We start from the raw sequence: 20,871 nt of genomic DNA on the forward strand, positions 1-20,871 counted from the left end.
CTGCTATGTTCCTATTAAAAGAGGCGTAATGCGTTTGAAGAGGCTGTACGACTATGCCAAAAGGTCTAAGGGCCCGGGGCTGGGTTTCTACTAAACTAACACATGGAATTGTTTTAAGATGGGCATACCAAGGATCCTTTCACTATTTGATTTAGAATTTTAGGACCCCAGTAAGAATCACAAAACTATAGATAAAAAATATTTGATGAAACATTGAATTTGGCCTTACTACCATTAGCGAAACAGTCAAAAAGTATGTTTTGAAGTGTCTGTCAGAGATATGAAAAATATCTAACCCTTTTTTTGGGCACAAAAGTACTTCCATATATACTTTTGGTTCTGTGTGCGTCTGTGTAACCTACAGATGTTTCAGTCATAACATCCATCGGGCCGGCTTAGCCTTGTCCAGATGGTTCCGAGGCCCTTGCCAAGCAGTCATGTCTCTGGCTCCTGTTTCTCTAAATAAGTATGTTCATTCTCAATTGGAAGTTGGACAGAGGATTCGGAGAGAGGATTAACTATTTTCTTGTGCAGTGAGCCAGTTCACCGTGTCAAAGCTACTAGCCAAAATGCTAACTTCCAGATACATCTGGTATTTGTGTGCTAGTGCTAACCTATGGCCAGACACAGTACCTTACCCATCTGCTCACCCCCAGTAGAGCACACTATTTCAGGCCTAAAATCTAGCCAGCCAGACACTATGTAAATGCTAGCCTAAAACCAAATGTTTTATCATACAATGGTCGCCAACCCTGGTCCTGGAAAGCTACAGTATGTGCTGGCTCTTGTACCAATCAAGCAAGTTTTTATACTAGCGCTATCCAGTCATTACACACAGATGCTAATTCTAACCAGAGGCGCTAGCTCGCAAGACAACCCAACCCACACTCCCAGCTAGACATGCAATCCCAACAGAAACCCTCTGAACTCCATAGGAGAACTCAGGTACAATGTGTTAGCTACTCTCTGCACAGCAGGTTAGAGACACTTAATGTGGCTTATCAGAACTGGGCGCTAGCTACCATTTTGAGTTGGTGCTTGGTGGCTATTGAATTCTCCACTTGGAGGTGGAGAAACTGCACAGCGCAGGGCTCTGAAAGTGTTCTATGAATGGTGTTCGGGAGCCGGTATAATCTCACTGGGTGGAGGACAGAAAGACAGACAGTGGGAGAGAAAATTTGTGAAGAGGGAGAGATGAGGGGGTGAATGAAAAGTGGGGAGAGAATCTGACAGCACTAAAGCATGTATCTTAGGGATTTCTATACAACCAAAATGGGGTGTGTTTGGGTGTTCCTCCGCTTCAGTAAAAGTATTTCCAGATTTCTACAGTATGTACCAGGCTCAGGCAGGACACAGTTGTTCCTTACCTGAGTCAATAAACAAAAACAACTGTAAAAATAGTTGACACGTAAACAATGTTTGTTGCTATGGGCATGTCTGCCAGGAAAATGATCAACAAAATGTAACGTGGAGAAAGCCCAAAAAGGCCAAATATCAAATACCATTACTTGGTTGGCCCTGTATCCTCAGCCTGAATGACACATGACAAGTTTGCACTCTATAGCCTGCAAAAATCTGTAAACTAAATACATTCTTTAGCTGTTCGTGCCAGGTACGACGCAGAAAACCGCCCCCTGAGGAATATTGAAAGCCCATAACCAATGCAGAAGATCTCACAGCATGCACTGACTGGGTCCCAAATGCTAGTCTGCTAGTTAGTACTCCACTGTCAACGTAATACTTGTTCAAATCAAATCAAATTGTATTGGTCAAATGCACATGGTTAGCAGATGTTATTGCAAGTGTAGCGAAATGCTTATGCTTCTAGATCCGACAGTGCAGCAGTATCTAACAGGTAATATCTAACAACTCCACGACAAAACCTAATATCTAACAAATTCCATAACAAAACCGAAAACACACAATCTAGTAAAGGAATGGGATAAGAATATATAGGTCTAAAATATATGGATGAGCAGTGACAGAGGCTAAGATGCAATAGATAGTAAATAATAGAAAGTGAAGGATACAGTATACATTATATGGGTCAAAGACGAGACGTGTACATTTGGTGTCCGAAGGCCATTCATTTAACATAAAAAGATAAATATGTATAAATATATTATTAAATCACTCAGACTCTTCTCACTAGTACTCTTCTTTTGACCCAGAAATATTTGTATTGCAAATTTTTAAATTAAGGTTGAGTTATTGAGCTCTAAAGCGTCAAAATGTCCTTCAGTGTAACTGTCCAGGTTAAAATTCTAATGCCAAAAGTGTTTTTAAAATGTAGATATTCATCCTAAAAATATAAATGAACACCCATGGCATAATTGTGTTAGTGTTTGCAACAATATATAGAATAACGGGCGACATACTGTATCTAAAAAATATTAAAAAACTTGAATAACTTGTAATCTGGACTTTTGCGCTTCATCAATGCCATTCAGTATAACATAGGTGAAAAGCCATTTTAAAGCATATCACATGATGGTAATCATGTGACAGTGTGTGACATCACAAAGAAGACCCACTATCAATGTGATGAGGTAAGTACAGTTGAAGTCGGAAGTTTACATACACCTTAGCCAAATACATGTTGCTTCAATATATCCACATAATTTTCCTACCTCATGATGCCATCTATTTTGTGAAGTGCACCAGTCCCTCCTGCAGCAAAGCACCCCGACAACATGATGCTGCCACCCCCGTGTTTCACGGTTGGGATGGTGTTCTTCGGCTTGCAAGCTTCCCCTTTTTCCTCCAAACATAACGACGGTCATTATGGCCAAACAGTTCTATCTTTGTTTCATCAGACCAGAGGACATTTCTCCAAAAAGTACGATCTTTGTCCCCATGTGCAGTTGTAAACCGTAGTCTGGCTTTTTATGGCGGTTTTGGAGCAGTGGCTTCTTCCTTGCTGAGCGGCCTTTCAGGTTATGTCGATATAGGACTCATTTTACTGTGGATATAGATACTTTTGTACCGGTTTCCTCCAGCATCTTCACAAGGTCCTTTGCTGTTGTTCTGGGATTGATTTGCACTTTTCGCACCAAAGTACGTTCATCTCTAGGAGACAGAACACGTCTCCTTCCTGAGCGGTATGACAGCTGCGTGGTCCTATGGTGTTTATACTTGCGTACTATTGTACCACAGATGAACGTGATACCTTCAGGCATTTGGAAATTGCTCCCAAGGATGAACCAGACTTGTGGAGGTCTACAATTTTTTTCTGAGGTCTTGGCTGATTTCTTTTGATTTTCCCATGATGTCAAGCAAAGGCACTGAGTTTGAAGGTAGGCCTTGAAATACATCCACAGGTAAACCTCCAATTGACTCAAATTATGTATCAGAAGCTTCTAAAGCCATGACATCATTTTCTGGAATTTTCCAAGCTGTTTAATGGCACAGTCATCTTAGTGTGTGTAAACTTCTGACCCACTGGAATTGTAATACAGTGAATTATAAGTGAAATAATCTGTCTGTAAACAATTGTTGGAAAAATTACTTTCCAACCTGCACAAAGTAGATGTCCTAACCAACTTTCCAAAACTATAGTTTGTTAAAAAGAAATTTGTGGAATGGTTGAAAAACGAGTTTTAATGACACCAACCTAAGTGTATGTAAACTTCCGACTTCAAATGTAAATCTCTCTGAAATATTTGGTGATTTTTACTTTTTCACCTTCTAGTAACCTTTGTAACAAAAATGCATGTCCTTCAGTACAACACAGAAAACATACATAATGTTATTATTTTATAAAAAGCTAGATTAAATATGAAAAGTGAGGATAATCTTCATAGGTTAAGGTCATTATTTTATATAGGCCTGTTAAATATGTTTATGTATGAAATCCGTCCTTCAGTATCACACTTTTGTCCTTCAGCACCACAAAAATGTAATGTTATACCACAATGTCACCTGTTATGCTGAATGACAGTAGCTTTGTCATCCCATGTTTTCATTAGTTTATAACATTTAATCATGCAAATCATATTTACTTGTTCTATGAATACTGAATATTATCATTTTAAACAATTTTATGGCATTTAAAGGCACATTGTCTTTATACCTGAGGTCGAACAATTATAATTTTTTGATGCCGATTATTGAGGACCACAAAAAGCTGATTTACATATATTTGTAATAATGACAATTACAACAATACTGAATTAACGATGAACACTTTCATTTTAACTTCATATAATACATAAATAAAATATATTTAGTCTCAAATAAATAATGAAACATGTTCAATTTGGTTTAAATAATGCAAAAACACAGTACTGGAGAAGAAAGTAAAAGTGCAATTTGTGCCGTGTAAAAAAGCTAACGTTTAAGTGCCGATTAATCGGTCGACCACTAATTTATACTGTAGATGCCTTTGTTTAATAAGGAGAGTAGAGGTCGACCGATTCTGATTTTTCAGCGCCGATACCGATTAATCGGCCGATTTTTATATAATATTTGTAATAATGACAATTACGACAATACTGAATGAACACTTTTATTTTAACTTAATATAATGCATAAATAAAATCTATTTAGTCTCAAATAAATAATGAAACATGTCCAATTTGGTTTAAATAATGAAAAAACACAGTGTTGGAGAAGAAAGTAAAAGTGCAATATGTGCCATGTAAAAAAGCTACATGTTTAAGTTCCTTGCTCAGAACATGAGAACATATGAAAGCTGGTGTTTCCTTTTAACATGAGTCTTCAATATTCCCAGTTAAGAAGTTTTAGGTTGTAGTTATTATAGCAATTATAGGACTATTTCTCTCTATACCGTTTGTATTTCATATACCTTTGACTATTGGATGTTCTTATAGGCACTATAGTATTACCAGCCTAATCTCAGGAGTTGATAGGCTTGAAGTCATTTACAGCGCAATGCTTGAAGCACAGCGAAGAGCTGCTGAAAACGCAGGAAAGTGCTGTTCTTATAGGCACTTTAGTATTGCCAGTGTAACAGTATAGCTTCCGTCCCTCTCCTAGCCCCTACCTGTGCTCGAACCAGGAACACATCGACAACAGCCACCCTTGAAGCATCGTTACCCATCGCTCCACAAAAGCCGCAGCCCTTGCAGAGCAAGGGGAACAACTACTCCAAGTCTCAGAGCTAGTGACGTCACCGATTGAAACACTATTAGCGCGCACCCCGCTAACTAGCTTGCCATTTCACATCGGTTACACCAGCCTAATCTCGGGAGTTGATAGGCTTGAAGTCATAAACAGCTCAATGCTTGAAGCACAATGAAGAGCTGCTGGCAAACGCACAAAAGTGTTGTTTGAATGAATGCTTACGAGCATGCTGCTGCCTACCATCGCTCAGTCAGACTGCTCTATCAAATATCAAATCATAGACTTAATTATAACATAATAACACACAGAAATACGAGCCTTTGGTCATTAATATGGTCGAATCCGGAAGCTATAATTTCGAAAACAAAACGTTTATTCTTTCAGTGAAATACGGAACCATTCTGTATTTTATCAATCAGGTGGCATCCGTAAGTCTAAATATTGCTGTTACATTGCACAACCTTCAATGTTATGTCATAATTATGTACAATTCTGGCAAATTAATTACGGTCTTTGTTAGGAAGAAATGGTCTTCACACAGTTCGCAACGAGCCAGGTGGCCCAAACTGCTGCATATACCCTGACTCTGCTTGCACAAAACACAAGAGAAGTGACACAATTTCCCTAGTTAAAAGAAGTTAGCAGGAAATATTAAGTAACTATGCAGATTTAAAAAAAATATACTTGTGTATTGATTTTAAGAAAGACATTGATGTTTATGGTTAGGTACACATTGGTGCAACGACAGTGATTTTTTCGCTTGTTAAATGCGCTTGTTAAATCATCACCCGTTTGGGGAAGTAGGCTGTGATTCGAAGATAAATTAACATTCACCGCATTGATTATATGCAACGCAGGACAAGCTAGATAAACTAGTAATATCATCAACCATGTGAAGTTAACTAGTGATTATGTTAAGATGAATTGTTTTTTATAAGGAGTTTAATGCTAGCTAGCAACTTACATTGGCTCCTTGCTGCACTCGCGTCACAGGTGGTCAGCCTGCCACGCAGTCTCCTTGTGGAGTGCAATGTAATCAGCCATAATCGGCGTCCAAAATGCCGATTACGGATTGTTATGAAAACTTGAAATCGGCCCTAATTAATCGGCCATGCCGATTAATCGGTCAACCTCTAAAGGAGAGGGCTGCACAGCACAGCCAAAAGATTAACGCAGATCCAGTTGCTATGGAGTAAAGACTGGCCAGAAGAAAAGCAAGGTATTGTTTTCATGGTTTCATGCCACTGTCAGCAACAGAATAGGATAAAATAGGATATAAAGCTGGGTGGATAACACTTAACATTAAGTTGCACTATTATACTGTATTTAATGTTTTATTGCAATGCAGTTAAGGTATAACTGATGGATTATATTAGTTAATATAATATTACACACACAATTATGGATTAAAAATGAATGATTCATTATATTAGTTAATAGCTACAATCAACCATCTGAGTCCTTGACTCCAGAACTACAGCAATCCCTTGAGCCTCAATCTCAAACACTGGAGCAACCACTTGCTTCCTCCGTTCCAGAAAAAGTGAAAAAGGTATCAAAGCGTTGCAAGTGGCTGCAAAAGGAAAAAACGATAACTAAAGAAGAAAATTCTCCAACTGGAAATGCAACTAAAACAATCACAACAAAAAAAGTGACAAATTACAAAAGGGCATGCAAAGGTCAAATAAATGCATTTATTTATTGTGTCATTCAGTGAAACAAAAAATTGTCATACAGTATAACACCAGTATTTTATATTAAAATACAATAACTTTGTTTTGTTGACTCAGAGAGAAAAACAAATCTCAAAGGATGAATTGAAAGATATTTTCATTGATTTTTGCATTTTTTTTTCAGTGTAAGGCAGGACATTTTTGTAAAAAGTTTTAAAGTTGTACCCGTGACATCAAATATGTGGTATTCAAAATAAAATGTAATTTTTTCTGGGTAGTTATATTTCTGCCAGTCTAAGCATGGATATATAACCTTGTAATTATGAAAAATGTGCATAAAATATTCGTTAAAATAAAAAAAATTGACATTTTACTAGGGTACATTCATATGAATCACATTAAAAATTACATATTGGCTTTATTCTTGAATATAACTAATACACAGGCATAGGTGACACTCCAATGACCATAAAAAAGCATTTTAGGGAATTGTAACTCGTGTTTTATTTTTTTGCTACTTTGAACTCCTGATTCGTGAGATGAGTAATGCAAGATATGTAAACATTCTCAAAGTGGCATTATTAAAGTGTTCCATTTATGAAAGTGGCCAATGATATCAAGTCTGTAGGTAGGTAGCCGCCTCTCTGTGCTTGTGGTGGCTGTTTTATTTTATTATTTAACCTTTATTTAACCAGGAAAAATCCATTGAGACCCAGAGTCTCTTTTTCAAGGGAGGCTTGGCCAAGAAGGCAGCAACAATCAATACATTACATAATTAAAACATACAACAATACAATACAACATGATCCAGCCTAAAAAAAAGCATTTACACTCCTCTGTAACAGAGTCTCCCATCAATATTTTCAATTCATTCAGTGGCACTAACATATATAGATGAAGCATGGACTATAGATTATTCCATGCGTCTGGTGCACAAGAAGAGAAGGCAGGCTTGCCTAATACTGTGAATGTCCTGGGGACTTTAAGTAGCAACCACCTAGCAGACGTGGGTATGGTAACTGCTGGTGGTGAAGGAGACCAGACTAAAGAGGTAAAGAGGGAGTTTACCCAAAAGGGCTTTGTAGATGAACACATACAAATGTATCTTTCTGCGCATATAAAGTGAGTTCCAACCTACCATTTGGTACAATGTGCAATGGTGGGTGAGTGACTTGACATTTGTAATAAAGCACAAGGATGCATGATAAACAGAGTCCAGTCTCTGTAAGATGGAGGAGGTTGCATGCATATACAACAAGTCACCATAATCAATTACAGAGAGAAAAGTGGCCTGAACAAGCTTCTTTCTAGCCATAATCGGGAAGCAAGCCTTATTACTGTCACGTCCTGACCAGTAAAAGGGGTTGTTTGTTATTGTAGTTTGGTCAGGGCGTGGCAGGGGGTGTTTGGTTTGTGTGTTTTTTTGGGGGGGGGTTATGCTCTAGTTTTTCTATTTCTATGTTTCTATCTAGTTTTTCTATGTCTATGTTGGTTTTGGTAGGACCTCCAATTAGAGGCAGCTGGTTGTCGTTGCCTCTAATTGGAGGCCATATTTAGTTGGGTTAGTTTTCTCTTGTGTTTTGTGGGTGGTTGATTCCTGTTTAGTCTATGCACCTTACGAGACTGTTTCGTCGTTTATTTTGTGTAAGTGTTTTGGTTTTCCTTCAATAAAAGAAGATGTTCACTATACCCGTTGCAGTTTGGTCCACTACCTACAACAACGCTTGTGACAATTACGAAAATAAAAACCCAATTTAAATTTAAGCTGTCACAAGATTATCCACATGAATTTTAAAGGACAACTTGTCATCCAACCAAATACTTAGGTATTTGCAGGATGACACTTTTTCAATGGATAAGCCACCAGATGTGACAATGCTAACGTTCTCTGGCAGAGTTCTAGCTCTGGTAAAGGTCATGAATTTAGTTTTTTGTATATTCAAGACCAGTTTGAGACCATAAAGGGAGGCCTGCAGTAACTGAAAAGCAACAGCCTGAACCAGAGAAGGAGCACATGAATATATAACTGTATCATCTGCATATAGATGTAACTCAGCTGGTCGCATCCCATTTCCCAAATCATTAATAAAAATTGAGAACAACCCAGGAGCTAAAATGGAACCCAGGTGGACACCTCCATTAATCTCAAGAAAGCTAGACTTGTGATTGTCAGTATATACACATTGTGTTCTGTCGGAAAGACAGTTCCTAAACCAATTTACTGCCCCTTCACTGAGACCAATGTTTCTGAGTCTACCTAGCAACAATTCATGGTCAACTGAATTTGTTAGGTGCTCTGGGATTGGGTCTTGTAGGCACATTAATTAATTGAGTGAGATTCAGAGAGTCACACAGTTCTTTAAAAGAGTTTAACAATCTGATGGCCTTGAGATAGAAGTTGTTTTTCAATCTCTCTGTTAGTCATTCCTTACCGGTCAGTGCAAATTTTCTGATTTTCTGATTCACAAACATTCGTGGAGCCACTGTGTCTCCGACTTGAGCGCTAAAGTCAGGGGTCAAGGGGCAGTGACACAAAGCTGCCAGTCACTGAGGTTGTACTGACATCTCTATATCATATCCACCAGTGCCCTCGATGTCTCCCAGCTTTATTCATCATTACAGGGGTTCTCTTACCATGAAATAGGTGGGATGGCCATCCTACCTAGTTTAAAGCCAGTTGCTTTGGAAGCCTTTGTGCCCTGAAGGAACATTTTAACTAAGGGGAAACACTGAGCTTCTACAGTCAAGTCTAATAGAATGTTTTAGTATTATGAGAAAAGGGATGCCGTTTGTCTCAAACTAATTTACTCAGATGCTTCATTCCTTGCTCTTGGATTTAATACAGCTTTAATGGGAGCAGGGGTTTCCAAAAGCAAGATGGTATCTCATTGTGTTGTTGTCAGAGGTGTGGACTCGAGTCACAGCTCAAGATGCACATTTTGTGACTTGAGACTTGACAAAAAAAAAACACTTCCCACTTGACTTCGACTTGAGCATCTATGACTCATGACTTGATATCAAAATATCAATCATGCATTCCCTGGATATGTTAGATGAAATAGCTTAGACATGAGTCAGTCATGTGAAGTCCCATAAAGAGAGTTAAGAATGAAATGATTGCTGTCCTGTTTGAGCAAACTAGCTAAAGTGAGGTAATGTTCTTGAACTAATTAGCTTGACATGAAAATTTAAAATAGCATTGAAATGGTCATAAAACACTTAAACATTGACTTGAGGACTCGAAACCCAAATGTAGGGACTTGTGACTTGACATGACCTGAGCTGTGGAACTTGGAACTTTACTTGAGACTTGACAATCATTACTTGGGACTTGACTCGAAGGTTAAGACTTGAGACTTGCTTAGGACTTGCAAAATTGTGACTTGATCCCATCCCACTCACGTCGGCAGCCATGAAGTGCTTTGAAAGGCTGGTCATGGCTTACATCAACACCATCATCCCGGAAACCCTAGACCCACTCCAATTCGACATACCGCCCTAACATATCCACAGATGACGCAATCACAATCGCACTACACACTGCCCTTTCCCACCTGCACAAAAGGAACACCTATGTGAGAATTCTGTTCATTGACTACAGTTCAGCGTTCAACACCATTGTGCCCACAAAGCTCATCACTAAGCTAAGGACCCTGGGACTAAATACCTCCCTCTGCAACTGGATCCTGGACTTCCTGACGGGCCACCCCCAGGTAGTAAGAATAGGCAACAATACATCTGCCACGCTGATCCTCAACACTGGGGCCCCTCAGGGTGTGTGCTTAGTCCCCTCCTGTACTATCTCTTCACCCATGATTGGGTGGCCAAGCACGACACCAACACCATAATTAAGTTTGATGATGACACAACAGTGATCACCGACACCGACAACGTCTGATCACCGACAACGATGAGACAGCCTATAGGGAGGAGGTCAGAGACCTGGCAAGGTGGTGCCAGGACAACAACCTCTCCCTCAATGTGAGTAAGACAAAGGAGCTGATCGATCACTACAGGAAAAGGAGGGCCGAACAGGCACCCATTAACATTGACAGGGCTGTAGTGGAGTGGGTCGACAGTTTCAAGTTCCTTGGTGTCCACATCACCAACGAACTATCATGATCCAAACACACCAAGACAGTCGTGAAGAGGGCACGACAACACCTTTTCCCCCTCAGGAGACTGAAAAGATTTGACATGGGTCCCCAGATCCTCCAAAAGTTCTACAGCTTCACAATCGAGAGCATCCTGACCGGTAGCATCACCACCTGGTATGGCAACTGCTCGGCATCCGACCAAAAGGCGCTTTAGAGGGTAGTGCGTACGGCCCAGTACACACTGGGGCCAAGCTTCCTGCCATCCAGGACCTATATACTAGGCGGTGTCAGAGGAAGGCCCAAAAGTTACCCAAGTCATAGACTGTTCTCTCCGCTACCACACGGCAAGCGGTCCAAAAGGCTCCTTAACAGCTTCTACTCCCAAACCATAAGACTGCTAAACAATTAATCAAATGGCCACCTGGACTATTTACATTAACCTTCAGAATGGGAGAAAATGTCATGGCTTGTCTGTCTAACTTGCTAATAGCTTGTCAATAATGTAAACTGAAGCTTTCAGTGTTACCTACTCTTGTAAAAACACTACATGTTGTTCACTGCTGTATGCGTCGTGTGTCTGCAGACTCTATTCGCCCAATGCACACGATAACACGTTATGTAGTTTAGTCAACCAAATCTGTCAGTCGTCAACTTGGTTGTAAAAGTGTTCCAACAGGAGAAACACTATAGACTCCTATACAAGACTCCTGTATTTATGTCAATTGTTGGGCTCATTGCGATTACTATCACAGTGACTCCTTTGTATTTATGTAAATTGTGCATGGGGTTATTGCATATACTCAAATGCAACACAGAAAATTGTGTGTGTGTGTGTGAGTGAGTGAGTGAGTGCGCGAGTGAGTGAGTGCGCGAGTGAGTGAGTGCACGAGTGAGTGAGAGTGTGAGTGAGTGAGAATGTGAATGAGTGAGAGAGAGTGTGTGTGAATAATAATAATTATAATGTAACACCAATAATAATAATAATACATTTGTTTTCCCTTGTTTACAGAGTGGGCGTGCAGCAGGCAAACCCAGTGATGCTACTGGTCCCTCCTCATCTACAGTTGTGACACAGACACTCCAGCAAGCATTTAAAAGGTAGGCTGCTTATGCACCCACATCAAAACATTATCAAGACCTCACTGCAGCCCTTCATATTACATTGCAAAGGGCCTGATGCCATTTCAAATTGTTGAGAGGCCTGGCTTTCTGAGGCTGATGAAGGTTGCCGTGCCTCACTACAAAATGCCATCCCAAACATTATTTTCTAAGACTGAAATCCCAAACCTGTACAACCAGGTTAAAGCTGATGTTGGAAAAAGTTTGGCTCAAGGCACATGGTTTGCTGCAACTACTGACCTCTGGACCAGCGGGGGTGGTCAACCCTACATCAGCTTCACTATCCATTACCTCACCCCAGACTGGCAACTGGAATCAAACTGCCTGGAAACACAGTTCTTTCCAGAAGATCACTCGGCTCACAACATCAGAGAGTTTTTTGAGAATATGCTGTAGGAGTGGGGGATCACCAAGAAAGACCTGGTCTGCATTACCACAGACAACGCAACAAACATGATCAAGGCTTTTGAAGAGTTCCCAGATCTGTGGCTTGGGTGCTTTGGCCATAATTTGAACCTGGCCATTTCAAAGGTTCTGAAAATTCAGAGAGATGACACAGCAGTCAAGGTCTGCCGTCATCTGGTCCAAGGCTTCTGACAGAGCTGGAAGAGAAGGCGAGAACTGAAAGAAAAGCAAGCTGTCCTCAACATGCCACAGAAGGCTCTGATCCATGATGTGGGGACCCGATGGGGATCTACACACGAGATGCTTGAGCGTTTCCTCAGCCAACAGCAGCCAGTCTGTGCGACACTGGCTGGAGAGAAAGCAACATGGCATCTGACGCCCAAGGATGCCGACATAAGTGTCATGGAGCAACTGTGCCATCTCCTTGAACCTCTGAGCAATTTTACAGATGCACTTGCCTCAGAGACACGAGTGACACTGTCAGCCATCAAGCCTGCCCTGGACCACATCACCTGTGATGTTCTGGTGGAAAAGGATACGGAGCCATCCCTGACCAAAGAGATGAAAAGGGTAATGAGAGAAGACCTTAACAACAGATACACAGAGAAGGCAAAGAGAGTCCTTCTTGTTTCATTGACCCCCGCTTCAAAATGAGATTTTTAGATGAGTCTGAGGCTGCAAAAGTTTACACTGACAGCTGTGTCCAGGAGGCCTTGAAGCTGGCAGCTGCACAAGTCAGGGAAGAACCACAAAGCACCAGCAGCACCTCCACCACCAACATCCCCACAGCGGCATCGGAGGGGAAAGACCTGGCTGGGTTGCTGAGAAAGATCACCTCTCTGCTGCCTTGTTAAGGTAAAGAGGGTCAGATTCCGACCACCCCAGAAGACAGAGTGAAAGAAGAGATCAAGGTCTACTTGTCTCTGCCACCCATTCCAGGAGAAGAGGATCCACTGGTGTGGTGGAGGGGCCATGCATCAGAGCATCTTGCCAGAGTTGCCAGGAAGATTTTGTGCATCCCAGCAACCAGCGTGCAATCAGAGAGAGTGTTCAGTGCCAGCGGGCACATTGTCTCCCCTAGCAGACTACATAAACCAGGCAAAGGAAATATGCTGACATTTTTACATTTCAATCTCAAGTGAACAAAGATGCATACATACAGGATGTTAGGCCAGCAGCACCATATTTCTTTATGAAGGAGAGAACGGACATAATGTGCTACACATTGGATTTGTTTACATATGGTTGTATTGTTCTTACATGCACATTGCTTTACTTGTGTTGCTTTTATATGCACTTTAGATTTTTTTAAGGTTGTGTTCATTAAAACCTGCACTAGGGAAACTTTTACCTTTCATGGCCACATGGTGCCATCTTTTAATTTTAATGTTATTATTTTAATGTTTCTGCACACAAAAAGTGTATAGTGCTGCTAATTTTATTTGTTGCTTGTTTATTTGATTTGCTTACTTAAGGTTGTGTTCATTTAAACCTGCACTAGGGAAACTTTTACCTCACATAGCCACATGGTGCCATCTTTAATGTTAATATTATTATTTTAATGTTTATGCACACAAAAAGTGCATAGTGCTGCTAATTTTATTTGTTGTTTGTTTATTTCATTCGCTTACTTAAGGTTGTGTTCATTTAAACCTGCACTAGGGAGACTTTTACCTACCATGGCCACATGGTGTCATCTTTAATGTTAATGTCATTATTTTAATGTTTATGCACATAAAAAGTGCATAGTGCTGCTAATTTTATTTGTTGTTTGTTTATTTCATTCGCTTACTTAAGGTTGTTTTCATTTAAACCTGCACTAGGGAGACTTTTACCTACCATGGCCACATGGTGTCATCTTTAATGTTAATGTAATTATTTTAATGTTTATGCACATAAAAAGTGCATAGTGCTGCTAATTTTATTTGTTTGTTGGATTTCAATATAAAACTTGGTGAAATGATTTCAGTGTATCAGTACTTTTTGAACATTTCCAGCACATTTAAAACAATACCGCGATAATACTGATAACTGTGATAATTTTGGTCTCTATAATCATGATAAGACATTTTCATACCGTTTCATCTCTAGTTTATTTCTTGAACTGCATTGTTGGTTAAGGGCTTGTAGCATTTCAAGGTAAGGTCTACACCTGCGCATGTGACAAATACATTTGATTTGATCTCTGGTCGTTGTTAACACCATTTACAACATTGGAATCTCTTTTTTTGACCCTGTGCTGGGTATGAATTAATATTATGTTTGTGTACTTTATCCTATCGGTTTGCCCTTGCATATGCTTACCACATGAAGTCAATAAAAACACAATTACAAAAGAGCGGCAAAAAATATGTATCATTAGCATGCTAGTTGGCAGCCATTTTGGCTCAATGTGAATGTTGTTTACAGGGCCCTGCAGTCCTTCATGTCTCCCTTAGTTTCTCTGACAATCATTCACATTGAGTGAGCTGCTGAGCGACTAACTAGGGCGTGTGTCATGGCTCTGGGTGTGAGTGTTGGGTTTGGATGGTAGGAATGTACCTAGAGCTGCCAGCAGCGAATTAGGTGACCACAAAGCTCTTAGATGTTGCTGACCAAGGTGAGAGAAGAGAGAGAAAAGAGAAATAAAGAGCAGGAAATAAAAAGGAGGGAGGCACAGGTAGAAACCATAAGGAGAAATGAAGGTTAGAGAGAGAAAGTTAAAGGGATACTTCAGTATTTTGGCAATGAAGCCCTTTATCTACTTCCCCAGACTAACTAGCGATGGATGTCTATAGTAACTGCTAGCATGCTAGTAGATACCATACACTTCCAGTCATTGTGCTTACGCTAGTTAGCATTGGCTTGTGAAACTACCTCTAACTTCCTTCATACTGGAAGCAGAGACAACAATGGTATCCATGAGTTCATCTGATTCTGGGGAAGTAGATACAGAACTTCATTGGCAAAATCCTGAAGTATCCCTTTAAAGTTTTCACTTACAGCAGCCATGGAGTTGATGCGGTCGATGTAGTAGTCGGGCCAGCTTGTGGCCAGCTTGTTGGGGTCCTCTTGCTCCTGAACAGAGACAAAAAGAGAGGGAAAACACATGAAGAAAACACAGAGAAAATAATCCATGTACACAAAAGTACTTAATAAAGGTTCTCAGTTGGTTTGAGCATAGTAATTGCAACAGCAGAGTCATAGGTTAGAGTGCTACATGGAATGGACCACAGAGTGTTGACCAGGGATGTAGTGCTAAGGAAACATGGGTTTTCCATAAGGGTCAGTTTCCTGGACACAGGTAAATCCTAATCCTGGACTAAAACGCATGTTCAATTGAGATTCTCCATTAAGCTTGCTTTTTAGTCCAGGACTAGGCTTAAACTCTGTCAAGGAAACCGGACCTAAAAGTGGAGACGGAGAGCGATGCATCAACGCACTGTAAATGCTAACGCTAATATATTCACCAGATAATAATGTGCATAAACAGCACTTTAAGTGCATTTACGCTACACTACATCCGTTGTGTTAACTGTAAATGGTTTAATAAATGACTTGCAATGCACTTCTAACACTGCAAGCCAGTTTTTTTCCCGTCCATACCATTTACAGTTACTACTCCATGTCAACATCCCAAACTGACAAATTGTGTGTGTTTGTGTCTCTTCATCCCAGTAATACTACTCCATCTCCCCATCCCAAACAGACACAATGTCTGTATGTGTGTGTGTGTGTGTGTGTGTGTGTGTGTGTGTGTGTGTGTGTGTGTGTGTGTGTGTGTGTCCCCGTCCTCTCAACGTCCCAAACAGACAAAATGAAAGAGGCCTAATACTTCAAATCTGGGTCACAACACAGTGCACATCAAACTATTCAATTGTTTTGACATTTTAAGACAGTCAGGGAAAGACCCCCCGGGATGGAGTATTCTGCACAATGCTTTTCAATAGCGTTGTCGGAAATCAATTTGTACTGGCCTTTCCAGGGAGAGCGATGCCACGAGCAACAAACGCACAGGAGAATATGAAGACAGTTTAGCTCCGAGATCCTTCACCGATGTTTCACATCTGGTACTGTTTAGCTTGGATTTGAGCACAGGGGAGTTGAGAACGTCAGGCTCAGTTTGTGTACCCATGAGAACGTAAGGAACTGGAAAACAGTTTGATTAGTGTGCCTTTACTAACTGTCTACATCCAAATGGCACCTTTTTCCCTATTCAGTGTACGACTTTAGACCAAGGCCCATAGAGCTCTGGTAATAAGGAGTGCATCACAGTATGTAGGGAATAGGGTGCCATTTGAGACATAGCCTGTTTGTTGGGTTGTTTCCATGCACTGAGTTTCTCCTAATCAATCATTTAATTTTGTTGATATGATCAATTGTGTAGGACAGGGTCCTTCCTGTACATGGTAAGCCCTCAAGTACTTTACCAGGGTACAACATGTTTCTGTGGAGGCACACATCCCACACACGAGTGTCAACGGAAGAATCGTTCTCAAGTCCCATGTCAGTGCATGTGCCCCTGAATTTCCAAACAACAAAACAAAACATATGGAAGGGAACACTGCCGTTCCTTCGCTTTCCAACCAATGCATGAATTGAGCAGCAAAATTAAGCGAAGAGGAAATTCAGCAACTCTTGCAGGACAGTGGAAGTTGATAAAAGTGCTTCTCTATTATAACAATAAAGTAGCACTTTTATCAACCTTCACCGTCCTCCAAGAGTTGCTGAATTTTCTCTTCACTCCAAACAACAGATGACAATACTGGAATTCAGAGTAGATGGCAAAACGGGCCAGTTATTAGGTGCATATATACTTACTTTGTTTACAGAATTTGGTATGTATGTAAAGTACATGATTAAAAAACTGCTTACCTTGCTGTAATTCAATAATGACCTGATGACACCTAATAGTTTCTACTAAGCGCTAAATGTATATGTAGTGACCCCTTCCTTGAAGTGTTAACCATACCCAATAAATAAGTGTTTAAATGCAGGGCAGACAATAAGGCCAGTGTTTTCTCCAGGTTCGTACTGTACTCTGGTGTCGATTCAAAAGAAAAACTACTATTAGCACTCCCTGTTCTCAGACCAGTTGTGTTCTCTTGTTGCCACATTAGTCGACAGACTCGGTCTGGACATACAGCCAGACTGATTTTGACGGCGAGATTAAAAACTTAACTGCCTCTCTCCAGACCCTTTTTGTCGAATTTCAGCAGTCGATACAGCTCAAAACATGTCAAGTCCAACGCAACATTTACCCTGGCAGCTTCACAAGTCTGCACAAAATACTATAATTTCCATCTTGTTTCAGGACAAATGAGAGGTGATTACCAGACAGGGGTTGTTTGTTTTCGGGGTCCTACCGGTAGTAGGCTGTTCCCTAGTGCCTGAATAAAAAACAGAGCCCTCAGGAGAAACAAATAATAAATATTACCTCGTCAGCTTCGTGGCAATCCATGCAAGGCTAGGAGCCAAGCACAGTTGATAAGGGGTAGTATTTTTTAATAACTAGGAGAATAGATAGACCCTGAGGAGAGTTGGGTTGAAAACAAAGTCCTCCTGCAACGCTATGACTGAGCCCATGGAATGATGAGAAATGTGAGGGAATTTTAAGTCTCTCTCTATCGCTCTCTCCTCATACTCACTCACACACACACACACAAACATCTACTAAGCTATATGGAATTGTTTTAAGAAGGTCATACCAAGGATAATTACGAACACATTGAATACAAACACATTGAATAACAGATTCACTACATGGAACAACAGATACAGAATAAAATCAAAAAGTTAGTTCTGTAGTGTCTGTCCTAAATCTGAGAGATACAGTGCCCTCCACTAATATTGGCACCCTTGCTAAATATGAGCAAATGGGCTGTGAAAATGTTTTCTTTGCTGTTTATCCTCTTGGTATTTCATTCAAAATATTCACAAAAATCGAACCTTTTAATTGAAGTAAAAAAATTCTGTTTAAATAAATGAAATATACTGCTCAAAAAAATAAAGGGAACACTTAAACAACACATCCTAGATCTGAAGGAAAGAAATAATCTTTTTAAATACTTTTTTCTTTACATAGTTGAATGTGCTGACAACAAAATCACAAAAAAATTATCGATGGAAATCCAATTTATCAACCCATGGAAGTCTGGATTTGGAGTCACACTCAAAATAAAGTGGAAAACCACACTACAGGCTGATCCAACTTTGATGTAATGTCCTTAAAACAAGTCAAAATGAGGCTCAGTAGTGTGTGTGGCCTCCACGTGCCTGTATGACCTCCCTACAACGCCTGGGCATGCTCCTGATGAGGTGGCGATGGTCTCCTGAGGGATCTCCTCCCAGACCTGGACTAAAGCATCCGCCAACTCCTGGACAGTCTGTGGTGCAACGTGGCGTTGGTGGATGGAGCGAGACATGATGTCCCAGATGTGCTCAATTGGATTCAGGTCTGGGGAACGGGCGGGCCAGTCCATAGCATCAATGCCTTCCTCTTGCAGGAACTGCTGACACACTCCAGCCACATGAGGTCTAGCATTGTCTTTCATTAGGAGGAACCCAGGGCCAACCGCACCAGCATATGGTCTCACAAGGGGTCTGAGGATCTCATCTCGGTACCTAATGGCAGTCAGGCTACCTCTGGCGAGCACATGGAGGGCTGTGCGGCCCCCCCAAAGAAATGCCACCCCAGACCATGACTGACCCACCGCCAAACCAGTCATGCTGGAGGATGTTGCAGGCAGCAGAACGTTCTCCAGTCATCCAGACTCTGTCACGTCTGTCACGTGCTCAGTGTGAACCTGCTTTCATCTGTGAAGAGCACAGGGCACCAGTGGCGAATTTGCCAATCTTGGTGTTCTCTGGCAAATGCCAAATGTCCTGCACGGTGTTGGGCTGTAAGCACAACCCCCACCTGTGGACGTCGGGCCCTCATACCATCCTCATGGAGTCTGTTTCTGACCGTTTGAGCAGACACATGCACATTTGTGGCCTGCTGGAGGTCATTTTGCAGGGCTCTGGCAGTGCTTCTCCTGCTCCTCCTTGCACAAAGGCGGAGGTAGCGGTCCTGCTGCTGGGTTGTTGCCCTCCTACGGCCTCCTCCACGTCTCCTGATGTACTGGCCTGTCTCCTGGTAGCGCCTCCATGCTCTGGACACTATGCTGACAGACACAGCAAACCTTCTTGCCACAGCTCGCATTGATGTGCCATCCTGGATGAGCTGCACTACCTGAGCCACTTGTGTGGGTTGTATACTCTGTCTCATGCTACCACTAGAGTGAAAGCACCGCCAGCATTCAAAATTGACGGAAGCATAGGAACTGAGAAGTGGTCTGTGGTCCCCACCTGCAGAACCACTCCTTTATTGGGGGTGTCTTGCTTATTGACTATAATTTCCACCTGTTGTCTATTCCATTTGCACAACAGCATGTGAAATGTATTGTCAATCAGTGTTGCTTCCTAAGTGGACAGTTTGATTTCACAGAAGTGTGATTGACTTGGAGTTACATTGTGTTGTTTAAGTGTTCCCTTTATTTTTTTGAGCAGTGTATATACTTTTCTCAGAAAAATGTGTGCCACAATTATCTAACTGAAGTATATTCCCATTCATATTTTATGTATTTAAGTTCACTTGAGTGATTAGGAACACTTAAGTGGTAAGCCATGACTTCCTGTTTCACTGGGGTATAAATATGAGGTGACACACAGGCCAAGTTCCCATAGCCATCCATCACTATGTGAAAGACCCCTGAATACAGTAATGATGTGCAACAAAATGTTGAGCTGCACAAATCAGGAAATGCCCATTTCCACTATGAGGGGAAAAATTAAGAAGTTTAAAGCAACTGAAGATGTTAACAACCGGCCTGGAAGAGGACGTGTGTCTGTATTGACCCCACGCACAGTGAGGATGATGGTTTGAGTGGCAAAAAAATATCCAATGATCACAGCTGGAGAATTGCAGACGTTAGTTGGGTCTTGGGGTCAGAAAGTCTCCAAAACTACGATCAGATGCCACCTACATAACCACAAGTTGTTTGGGAGGGTTACCATAAAAAAGCCTTTGCTGTCATCAAATAACAAACTGAAGTACCTACAGTTTGCCAAATGTTACCGGAACTTTCAATGGGACCGGGCTCTATGTTTTTCTTTCAAAGGCCCTGGACAACTTGTTAGGATACATATGGTATCAGTGACTCCATCAAGTACCAGCAGATATTAAATCAAAACTTGACTGCCTCTGCTAGGAAGCTTAAACTGGGCCGTGGTTGGATCTTCCAGCAGAGCACACCTCACAATCAACACAAAAATGGTTCACTCACCACAGAATCAAGGTTTTGCCTCGGCCATTCCAGTCCCCTGACCTAAACCCCATAGAAAACCTGTGGGATGAGCTGAAGAGGAGAGTCCACAAGTGCTGACCTTGGAATATGAAGGATCTAGAGAGATTCTATATGGAGGAATGGTCTCAGATCCCTTGCCATGTGTTCTCCAACCTCATTACGCAT

At 41.1% G+C, this 20,871-nt stretch overlaps 1 protein-coding gene and 1 long non-coding RNA gene across 6 annotated transcripts in view; both read right to left on the bottom strand.

Moving 5' to 3' along the window:
* Positions 1 to 20,871, bottom strand: part of daam2 (dishevelled associated activator of morphogenesis 2) — a 240,386-nt gene that overhangs the window by 64,635 nt on the left and 154,880 nt on the right. For 4 of the 5 annotated variants that reach the window (XM_029766848.1, XM_029766845.1, XM_029766846.1 and 1 more), the window contains one exon: positions 15,362 to 15,436. In XM_029766848.1, the coding sequence (XP_029622708.1) occupies positions 15,362 to 15,436 (75 nt within the window). Of the gene's footprint in view, positions 1 to 15,361; positions 15,437 to 17,540; positions 17,689 to 20,871 lie in introns of those variants that run through there. The other variant, XM_029766850.1, reaches the window with a different exon arrangement.
* LOC115202809 (uncharacterized) lies at positions 15,947 to 16,984 on the bottom strand. Its single transcript, XR_003880066.1, has 2 exons — positions 16,789 to 16,984; positions 15,947 to 16,439 (listed from the first exon to the last, which is right to left on the bottom strand). It is a non-coding gene; the product is annotated as an uncharacterized LOC115202809 (long non-coding RNA).

This window comes from Salmo trutta, chromosome 12 (assembly GCF_901001165.1).
Source record: "Salmo trutta chromosome 12, fSalTru1.1, whole genome shotgun sequence".
Lineage (NCBI taxonomy): Eukaryota > Metazoa > Chordata > Actinopteri > Salmoniformes > Salmonidae > Salmo > Salmo trutta.